We start from the raw sequence: 11,235 nt of genomic DNA, 5'->3' as shown, positions 1-11,235 counted from the left end.
GAGAGACAAGCACTCCAGGCCACCCACCGCTGCCTTTCTTGGTAGCTCAGCTCCCCTAACTGCAGCACTTCCATCAGGGACAGTGCTAGTCCTTGCACACAGACAAACCCCGTAGTATCTGCCCCCTCACCACTGGCCTCTGCCGGGAACACCGGCCAAACCGCCTCCCCAGGAGCTGGCAGTTACTTTGAGCCATGCAGTAACACACCAGCAGCCAGCACAAGCAGCTCTCCCTCCTCTTGGAGGGTGGGATGCAGAAGTCTCCCTCCTCCCCTCCCAGGGAGGCCCCTTTCCCATCACAACAGGCAGAACCTTCCAGCAGGTATGGAAAATTGATTCTGGAATACTCGAGGTAGGAATTTGTCACATTACCTGCCACCTTCTGCTGCTCTCAAGAACAGTAACAAGCTGCATTTGTAAATGGTGTGCAGGTTGCATCCCCTCCGTCATACAGGAACTGGAAGGTTTCCATGGTAACCAGCAGCATCAGCCACCTACCTAAAATTTAGTAGTTTCAACTGTCTGAAGTAGTTTTATTTATTTCAAAAGCCGTTTGATTCAAAGGAGCTCTCTAGCCACCCAGCAGAGGATTAAAACGTGGAGTATCTCAGTAATTGCAAACACATTTAGGGCTCCTGCTGCTTTACTATTTCTCACACAAACAGAAAAGTCTTGCTCTGCCCAAAAATCTTTACTCTCCAAGAACAGCAGTTACAGCTTCTTTCCCATGACAGGAACCCTGCTACGAGTTGGACACTCTTTGAATGAGCTCTACTTGCTGCTTTGGTTTGGCTGCTCCCACACATAGGGCCTGCAGTGAGAGTACCAGACTTGAAACAGCTATGTATAAACCAAGAGGCAACGTTAATTTCTTTAAAATATTTATTTTGTCTGAGAGCACACAGGCCACAAGACCATTTCACACATTAAGCTGTCTCCTCTTTTGCAATACGATCTTTCTTGAGAGGTCCCTGAAAAAAAAAAAAAAGAAACTATGTAAACAGCAGCCTGCACCAAAGACCACATCCCATCCCAATTACAACACCTCTTGCAGCAAAGGTGTTAGGGCCAAAAAAAGCCCTCAGTGTGGCAGGCCATTGCAAATCCCAAGCCCCATCCCCACAGCTACAGGTTTCACGGGAAAGCTGAACTTGGCGCAGCCGTGCTGCGCCAAATCAATGACTTTGTATTTAACAGAGAAGAAATGCTGGTGCCATCTCGTGGAGAAGCTGAACCACTCGCCGACCCAGCAAGGGTTTCACATCCCACCCAGGACTCCCGACCTGCCTTCTCCAGCAAGTAACAAATAGGGAATGCCACCCACAGCCCACAGTGAGGCGAGTGCAGTGGTCTGGAGCTGCTCTCAGAAGAAATGCAAGTACAGAGCCACTCCCCGCGGGTGTCACACACTGCCCAGTGCTTCTTCCCATGCCTCATCACTGAACGTGCCCAAACACAGCAACACCCCTCAGGCACCAAGCACTGTTACTGGGGTAGCCACCCCACGCCCAGCCCATGGCTGGAACACAGTGGCAGGATGCACTCTCGACTGAAGCTACACCATTTGTTACAGAGAAATTCTGGCCCTGTGGCAGCCCAAAGGTCAAGCTTCCAACTGCCATTAGCTGAAAGACAATACAGAGGTACACAACACAAAGCTGCCAGCTTCAGAAAGTGTCCTTACCATGAAAGCCTTCTTCTCCTCAGCTGTCTGGAAGCGGCCATGACCAAATTTGGAGGTCGTGTCAATGAACTTCAAGTCAATCTTCTCCAGGGCCCGGCGCTTGGTCTGCACAAGCAGGGACTACAAGAAAGATGCCAGGTGAGTACACAGCAGCACCATGTCAGCCTGCCAGTATGCTGGCTACTTATCACTTCCATGGCTAACGCCTCCCACATCACTCAGACTTCACTCTCCAGCTGCTATTATGTGCAGGAAGCCGATAAGCCAGTCTGCACCTTTGCCCTTCAAGGCTGAAGACTAGGCTAGATGGGCTTTCAGCAGCCTGGTTTTGTGAGAGGCATCCTTGCCTATGGCAGGGACGGTGGGACCAGATGATCTTTAACATCTCTTCCAACCCAAACCATTCTGTGATTTTATGAGGACTGGTCAACTCATACCAGCTGGTGAGCCCCAGTCTGCCTGCCAGTGTCCTTACAGTCCCACAAGAGCTCTCAACCCTGAAGCCTGCCCTTCAATACAAACAGCCCCGGACTGCATTAACTGGGAGAAGCACCTCATGCTGCTCCTGAGGTCATTAATGCGAGGTGGGTTTGTGTGCATGGGGCTTTTCTTTCCAGCTGGCTGCATGAATCCTCACAGCAGCAACCAACACCTGCACCAGAGGCAGTGCTGCACTGTTCCAGTCCATCTGACAGCAGGTTGCACTACTGACCTTGCGCAGGGTTAGGACCCTCTTCTTGGTCCCAACAACACAGCCTTTCAGCATGATGAAGTCATTGGTCACCTCGCCGTAGTGGACAAAGCCTCCCTGAGCAAGGAGAGAACAGTTAAGTGTCTGCATAAAGCAGAAACAGTGATCACATCTGCCTGCAGCTTGATGGCCCATTCGCACGTTCACTGAAATCCCATTTCCAGTATTGCCTTTTGCTGGTCAAACTTCTCGATACAGCCATTTACTTGCTGCCATAAGGCTGTTGCTAAGATCAGCAGAAACAAGAGGCAGCCAGCAGCAAAACAGCAAAAGCTGCTCTCCCTGCTAAGTTATTCCTTATTTACAAGTATCATTTCTAGGCTTGTAACATCCCTCTATAATATTGCCACACAGCAAATGCAATTAGCAAGTTACACAAATCAATACTGGTATGTCTGAGCAACACCACCTCCCACAGCAGCCAAGTTTTTTCAAGAGCTCTTCGTTCAATCATTCTGCAACTTATACCAGGCCCATTTGATCTAGGACTGCACCTCGGAAGCAGACTCTCTCCATAGAGCTGCAACAACTTACCAGAGGGTTAATGCTTTTGTCAGACAAGTCATAATCAGTTGATGCATTGTTTTTGATCAGCTTTCCATCCTTTATTTGGTAACCCTGGCCAATCTTGTAGATCTAAAAACGTCAAGAATTTCTACTTAGCAAAAGGTAGGAGAAAGGGTCTGTCATTAGGTAAAACATGAAGAATTAGGATTACAAATAGCATTGGAGAAAACTATCTGTTGCACTTCAAAAGCACACAGCCATACAAGATTATGGCGATCCAACATAACTAACTATGGTTACTGCTCCCAAGATGACATTCAAACAGAGCAAAACATCCAAAGCAAAACTCCCTCCTCCATTCATCATCATGCAGCAAGTGACCTCAGCCAGCTCTCACTTCTTCCCAGCAGCTCAGGGACACAAACCTTCTTATTGATTTCAGTCCGGTGGTGATACCCCTTCTGACCAGCCCGGGCCACAGAGAAAGCCACACGAGCAGGGTGCCATGCACCGATGCAGGCCACTTTGCGCAGACCCCTGTGAGTCTTGCGGGGCAGTTTTTTTGTGTGCCAACGGCTGGTAACACCTGAAAGAAACCGAAGCAGTGATGACAACCACTGTCAAGCTGAAATGTCACCTAACTGTTTGACTAGAGTTTAAGCCACCTTTCAAGCTGCTCTCCCCAGGCAACAAAAGGGGAAGCCAGACTAAACATCCCAGGAATTAACCACGTTTCCTGATGAAGCACCTTGTCCCTGAACCACCCATGCTCCCTCCCCCAGATGTCCCTGGGTTGTGTTCTCAGAAGGAAGGCAGCATGGAATGACTCCTCATGGATGTCAGGCACTGTGCCCAGTGCTCATTCCATGGTCTCATCATTGAACTGTGAAGAGCCGTATTTACCTCCTCAGCTCTTAACCCACACACTTGTGAAAGCTAGAGGCTAGGATTTCACTAAAAACTGTATCCAATCACAAAAAGAACTTCCATGCATTTACCTTTATATCCCTTGCCCTTGGTGACTCCAATGACATCTATCATCTCATCCTGGCCAAAGACAGTTGACACAGACACCTGCTGTTCCAACTTCTCCCGGGCCCAATCAACTTTCTCAGCAACAGTGCCACCATTCACCTGGATCTCCATCAGGTGAGACTTCTTCTGCCTCAGGGGAAGCAAACGCATCTAGAACACAGAAAGGATGACATTTAGCTCCTGCTCTTCCAACATGGACTTTCTACTAACTAGCCCAGCATCCTTCTAATCCTGGCCTTATGTTTTTCTAGCTAAACATACTCATTTCCAAGGTACACAGCTTCAACATACTGAAGTAAAAGGTCCCACGCTAAGAGGGAAAGGCTGTAATGCAGCTTCAACGACCAGTCACAGTACCTGGAAGTTATATGCCACCCACAGGAACATGGAATTTCCCTGATCAAGTGCAAGATGTCCTTGCACATGGTGGGGGCAGTGGGACTAGATAATCTTTGAAAGGTCCCTTCCAACCCAAACCATTCTATGATTCTTTGATAAAGCCTGCCACACAGAAGGACACTTTGGGTAGGGTTGCAGCTGCAGTTACTTCTACTATATTTAGCATCAAGGGACTGATACGAGTATCAACGTCATCTGCAACACTACCTTTGCTGTCTAGTACGGCAAATTAATTGTAAAACTAGCAATGTCATAACTAGACATCTTACTGCACCTACAGCCAACTCAAAAGATTTAACTGCATCTCCCAAGGAAGTCTGGCAGAATACTGATGGCTAGGGAGAAACCACCACACCGCTCAGCAGCACACCTCCTTTAGCTGAGCAACAGAAGCCATTAAAGGCCTCCAAGTGTTTGCAGTCCCTACAGAACACAGCCTGAAATGATGCTGACCACACAAACTCCACAGTGAAGCACTCAGCATGCTTTTATTAGCTGGAATTAAGGGAGTTCAGGTCTACATAGTCTCAGCAAAAGAATGAATCCAAAAGTTCCTACTAGGGTTCAGTCTCTTGGGACACTTGCTTCAAAAGACTGCCAGTGGCTGCCCTCAAGCACCCTGTGAACACATACTTTGTACAGAATGAAGAGTGCTAGTACTTGTATCATGCTTCCACCAGCATCAGGCTGCAAGGGAGGGCAGAAATCTCCCCTACAGAGATTAACTGTTTTATGGTTGCTCTTAGCCATTTCCAGTGTACATCTGAGTTCCACAGACACTTACCTGAGTGTGAGCCATGACTCTAATAACCTGGCAGTATTTCTTCATGCTATTGAAATCTTTCTCCAACTGCTTTTTGCCCTCCTCATCTTGCCATTTCTTGCAGTATTTGGTGAAGGCCTTCTTCTTGGACTTGTGCCTTCAGGAGCAGAGCAGAGACAAGGTTTGGCTAAGCCCTTCATCAATCCCCCAGGGAAGTGGGGACGAGCGGAAGGAGCTGCCACCTCAGCTGGTTTTGGCTCATTGCCAGCTTCTAAAAACTCTTTTCCACTGGCAAGCGGAGCCTGGAGCTCATCAGACAGTGGCAAAGTTGCCAGAGCTGAGCGGAGCTGCCATGAATTCCAAAGCACATTAACATTCACAGTACAGAAGACAAAAGACTGTAGGGAGATGTCAAACAATAACAGAAAAAAAAAATCTTTAAAGCAACTGTTGCATGACTGCTATCTGCTTCAGAATACCATAATTTCCCCCCTTGTAAGTCCAAGCTATGCCTGACAGTAAGGTCACTACTTTAACACCCTTGAGATCATTATTGCTCTACTCTTGACGTCTCTTCAGCCTGCTAAGTTCATAAACAAGCTGTAAACTCTAGACACACTGGAGCCACACTCCGGCAAATGTGCATACTTTGAATCACAACAGTGCCTGGAACACTAATCAGAAGTAACACTTGTCTTCCCCTTTCCTGAGAAAACAGGGCTACAGTCAGGACTCGACACTCAACAACAAGCACCAGAGGCGATTTCCTTATGTCCGCCCGTCGAAGTATCATCACATGTAGCCTGTTAAGGAGATTTCAAGCGAAAACCAGCACTGTCACTCCCACTCTCAAGATGGGCACTAACACACTACCACCCTCCCAGAGCCATTCCTACAGCCTGTCCCATTATTAGGCCAGTTCATCCAGGCCAAATAGTAATTGCTTAAAAGCCCCTTCAAAAAGCTATACTAGCATAATCTTCAACCCAGCAGAAAAAAATAAAACCATGGCATGATCTTAAGGCAAAAAGCAAAAGCCCTACTCTCTTACCAGTTCTTGTAGAAGCGACGCTTACACTCATCGCTGATGTGCTCAGCAAAGACGGTCTTGAAGCTACGGAGACCACGAGGAGTCTGCACATATCCCACGATGCCCACAATGACCATAGGAGGAGTCTCTATTATAGTGACTGCCTCTACCACCTCCTTCTTGTTCACCTCTGGGTGAAGACAGGAAAACAGCAAAACTAACACCAGCATCAGCTATTAAAACATTTTTTTCACACAAATCCCTCACACAGGAAGTTAAATAACCCAGGTTCTTTTCACAAAGGCAAAGATGATGCATGCTTAAGTGACCAAGTCTAAGTTATACTTCAATGCCTTGCAAAAATTTTGAGGCTGGCTCAGTAGGAAGCACAGCAATGCCTGGTAAGCATTACGGATGGTAGCAAGTAACACTCATTCAGGAAAGGTGAATCAGCAAAAAAAACCACAGGCAATTTGTTGTATCTGTCCATTGAATCTAGGTTATCCTAAGCAGCCTGTTACAGTACAGCCAAAGGAAACCATCAGATAATTGTGCTCAGTCCTCAAACAGGACCATTAACAAAACAGATACTGCCAAACATGAAGTCTTGCTGCTGGGACATCATCCACATTGAAGTGGGAGGGGTATGGGTGTTTTATACCTCAGCTCAAGGGCCTTGAACAAGGTGAAGTCACACTAGGACTCAAATTCAAAGCTACTAACAGACAGGTCATCTTTCACCATTCATAAAAAAAAAGAAAACCACCTCCTCCATTAAGAGGAACATTAATACATACTGGATCCAGGTCTGTCAACTTCACGGACAATGTGGGTCATGCCAGCTTTGTACCCCAAGAAGGCAGTGAGATGGACAGGCTTGCTGGGGTCATCTTTAGGAAAGCTCTTCACCTTGCCCCTGTGCCTGCTACTGCGCTTACGCGGCAGGAAGCCCAAAGACCCATGTCTTGGAGCTGAGAACTTGCGGTGAGACTAGAGAGAGAAAATAAACATTTAGTGCTTGCTATAGAGATTCACTTATACCCACTCAAGGGCCAAGGCCAACTCTCCTCTTGCAATGAAACATGAATATTATGTATATATCAGACGTTTTGCATTCTAGAAATTCTTCTCAGTATCAGCTGTTTGGCTTCTGAATACCAGTATGGTGTTTTAAGAATGTGATCCCCTTGTCTCAACTGTGTCCCCTCTAGAATTCCTCAACATCTCCTCCCTTTCAAGCTTATTTTAAGGTATCACCAAGTACCACACTTGTCAGGGAACCACACAAGCGGTAGTTTGGCCACAGCATGCCACCAGAATTTCAATGCACCTCAAAAGCCTAGAAAATTGAGAAGCAATGTTTCAACACATCAGTAACGCTATGAAAATAAACATTATAAAAACAATTCCAGTCTGAAAAGCTGCAGTAAAACAGTATTTCAGCATCCACCTTTAGGTCAGACATTTTGGGCAGAGCTGCAGTTATTTTTTCTAAGCTGGTCCGGCAGCCTCCCTCTGCAAGTCGAGAGCCAAAAGGCTGGGTTCCACCCGGAGAACTCTCAGCCCAAAGAACTACCCATCCCACCTCACATCCAAATTAAAGAAAAACATTTTACAGCTAAAAATGGAGCTAACAACCAATAGCTAAGAACTATGTCCTACTTAAAAAAAAAAACCAACACAAACACAACAAAAACCACAAAAACACTTAACACGCTGCCTTAAGCGGACAGTTTGCCAGGTCCAGAAAAGGCTTTTTGTTAGCGTTACAAAATGTTGTGGCAGGGGCCTGGAGAACTCCATTTTGACGCCTGCTGAAGGCTCCCAGCACAATACCTTCGCGTACGAGTGAGACACGGAATTGGATGTGGATGAAAGATGAAAAGAGGTAAACTGCATTATTTGCCTGACCACCCCGCGTGCTCGCCCCGGCCCCCCTGCCCCTGCAGCAGCCGATGCAGCCTCACCGAGGGCGCCCCCGGACCCCAACGCACCGCGCGCAGCCCGCCGGGTCAGGCGGGCACGGCTGCCGGAGCCTCTCCACACCAGAGCCCCCCTACCTAAACCAAGGGCCCATGACCACCACCGCGAGCAAAGAGCCCCCTTGGCAGCCCCCCGCGTGCCCCAGAGTCCCCGGGCACCAGGAGGGCCCGGCCGGCGCCCCCAAGGCTAAGCCTCACCCGCCCACGGCGCCTGCCGCGGCCGAGTCCCGCAACAAACCCTGCGCCGCCTCCGGCAGGGACCGGGGGCGGCGGCAGCGGGGCCGGGCAGCCGCCGATGGCGGGATGGCGCCGATTCCCGAGGGATGGCGCGGCCAGGCCCGGACGGCGCCACCGCCAGCAGCACCCACCATCTTGTCCCCACGCCGGGCCGGAAGGGCCGACAACAGCTGCGCGCGGGTTTTTTATAGACTTCCGGCCCCACCCCCGGTGACGCGCCGCGCGGCGGTCTCGCGAGAAGCCGGGGGGCGGGGCGCGCGCGGCGCGGCGGGTGGGGGCGGGGCCAGGGGAGCGCGCGGGGCGCGGCCGCGGGGAAGGAGGCGGCGGGCGGAGCGCCCGGCGGGGCGGTGGGGCAGGGTCGCCGCCGAGGCGTGCGGGCCGTGGCAAGCAGCGCTACGCTGCGGCCTAAAAAAGCAAAAGGAAAGGGGAGAGCGTACTGAAAGGCGTGCAGCTCCTCACATAAACGTTCAGCTGCGGTGCGTTACCACTTTATGCAAAACCATGACGTCTCCGTGCCATCGTTCAGCTGTATGTAACCTCAGGGAGTGTGTCCCCCTGCGGTCATCCCCCTGGAGTAGGCTCGATGTTTCATTTCCACAAAATAACGTGCTTGTTCCAAGCTGGGAGTGAGTACTGGCCTCGTACCAGCCCGGACAGAGCATCCCCGCTAGCACTGAATAGGTTGTATTGAATGGCTCCGGGGCCGTAGGGAGCCACGATGCCCCCTGAGCCAAAGGGTCTTGACAAACCCGCATCACGGTTTGCAAAAGGTGTTAGGTAATGTGAAGAATCACAGTAACGAGAGAAAAATATTAAAAGTTAATAACATAAAATACATTTTGCTGCTAACATTGGCACCCATTACTTTTGCATGTATCTCAAAATAGAAAAAGACATCAAATAACATCTCTTCTTTCACACAGGGACGTGTTCTCGAGCCAATCATGTGTTCTCCAGGGGCTGTGTCCTGCTGGGTACACCCACGGTGCCTGGCACAGTGCAGCTCCAGACTCAATCAGGGCCTCTGTGTGCTACTGTTGAATTAATAATAAACAATAAAACCAACGTAGATGCCAAAGTTAGGCTGTGAAAGAGGAACTGAAAATAAGACTTCCTGTGGAACCTGTCTGGAGCTGTCGTTACTCCTGCTATTCTCTCTCACGTGCCGCTTGCTGCTGTCCTGGCACAGAGGTGAGCGCCATGGGACCCGCCATGTCTCTGGGAGATGCTGCCTGGCTTGGCCCATGTCAGAAACTTGCCAGCACAGGAGCTGGCACTGTGCAGGGTAGGGACAAAGCAGAGCTGAGGCGAAACCCAAACAGGGAGGGAGCTGGGGGATGGGAAATAAATTAGTCACCCTCCATCCGTTGATGCTGGGAAATCAGATAGGATCCAGCTGATGAAGCTCCCTCAGACTTCCCTGGATTGGGAACTGCGTGAGTACCCTCGTGGGATAACTAACGTGACACATAAATTCCAGCTGAAATGAACCCTGAAGCGGCTCTGGTCCTCAGCCAGAATCTCCACAGCTCCTGGCCAAGGAAGGGGAAGGAGGACCACCCTAATGGATCTGGAGTGGACCCACGTCTGAGGGGCAGGAGAGGGTAACAGGGCCACCTGCCTGTTTGGGCTGGGCTGGTGAAAGACCAGGTGAGAAGGTTTCAAGGAAGTGATGCTGTGAGACATGGTCCCTCCAAGGACCGCACCACGGGTTAGCAGAGGGACAGCTGCCCTCCGGGCCTCATGAGCTGCGAACCCCCTTTTTCATGTCACTGGAGACACAGGACATCCACCCAGCAGCTGGGAGAGGCAAGGGCTTCATCCATCCTGCGCTCCAGCAGCTGAATGCCAGTCCCTTTTGGGGGAACAACTTGCCACTTGCTCAAAATGTCAGGGTGTCACATTGCCTCTGGGTCAGCCTGAGAGCCTCAGCTGCAATAACACAGGCTGAACCCAGGCTTTAGAGAACCGACATAGCATCAGACATCCAGGTGCCTGGTAAAAGTAAGAGCCAAGCCAGCTCAGCTGGTGGCCACGTCCTGCTACCTACAGCCTTTCTTGGAGTGAGGATGCAGGATGCAAGCCAAGCAAAGAAGCCGATGAAGCCACTAGATGGTTGAGATGGTGTCAGATATATCCAGAAGGTTATCTGTGGAAAATAACCAAACTGCTGAATGGTAAGATCCACCTCCACCCATCCAGAGGCTAAATAAACTGGGAATAAGTGGGTAAATTTGTGTTATTAGAAGGAACATGGGCCTTAATCCCACACTGCCAGTGGTACGAAAGGAGATGCAAACTCAAGGCTGTGAAGATGATGGTACCCTGAGCTGGGTGGGCCGGAGCTTCCCACACATGGAGCACCCAGAGTTTGACCTTAGGATCTCCTGGGGCTTACAGAGAAGAATGTGTTTGACAAACACAAAACCATGGGGAGATTGCTGCCCCCGGGGATGGCTGCTGCCCTGCCTCCTCCTTCCCTGCCAGGGACTGCAGCACTGCACAGAGGCCATCTGAATTCCCGCTATGGGGATGCTGACCTGTAACATGCGATATAAGTGCTGCACATTATGGTTATATCAAGTTACTGCAAACAGTAATTAAATAGTCCAAGCAAACACCTATCTACAGAGCCAAATCCTGCTACCAGCTGCACAGGTGTAACGCACCTAAGCCATTCAGCACAGGAGGCTGGTTACCCAGCTAGTGTGAAATAATTAAGGAGGGCATATCCAAGCATTAAACACAATTAATCAACTCCCAGAGATCTACCTCCCCGCCTCAACTCTGGTCCCTGCCAGTTCAGTAAAACGCAAGGTTGGAGGCTTTGCTGGAGGGACTCTGCAG

The 11,235-nt window shown here is 49.9% G+C and overlaps 1 protein-coding gene and 2 non-coding genes across 3 annotated transcripts; all 3 read right to left on the bottom strand.

Moving 5' to 3' along the window:
• Window positions 1-864: 864 nt before the first annotated feature.
• Window positions 865-8,587, bottom strand: RPL3 (ribosomal protein L3). The gene is made up of 10 exons (XM_037388861.1): window positions 8,520-8,587; window positions 6,967-7,159; window positions 6,191-6,359; window positions 5,161-5,296; window positions 3,941-4,127; window positions 3,368-3,528; window positions 2,970-3,071; window positions 2,397-2,492; window positions 1,685-1,804; window positions 865-971 (listed from the first exon to the last, which is right to left on the bottom strand). Exons 1-10 carry the CDS (start codon window positions 8,520-8,522, stop codon window positions 927-929), a joined length of 1,212 nt encoding a protein of 403 aa, XP_037244758.1. The 5' UTR covers window positions 8,523-8,587; the 3' UTR covers window positions 865-926.
• LOC119149494 lies at window positions 1,357-1,449 on the bottom strand. Its single transcript, XR_005104727.1, has one exon. It is a non-coding gene; the product is annotated as a small nucleolar RNA U83B (small nucleolar RNA).
• On the bottom strand, window positions 3,737-3,829 carry LOC119149493. Its single transcript, XR_005104726.1, has one exon. It is a non-coding gene; the product is annotated as a small nucleolar RNA U83B (small nucleolar RNA).
• Window positions 8,588-11,235: the final 2,648 nt, after the last annotated feature.

Source organism: Falco rusticolus, chromosome 5 (genome assembly GCF_015220075.1).
Source record: "Falco rusticolus isolate bFalRus1 chromosome 5, bFalRus1.pri, whole genome shotgun sequence".
Taxonomy (NCBI): domain Eukaryota; kingdom Metazoa; phylum Chordata; class Aves; order Falconiformes; family Falconidae; genus Falco; species Falco rusticolus.
Note: the sequence above shows the minus strand (reverse complement) of the source record. Positions and strands in the feature narration are given on the sequence as shown.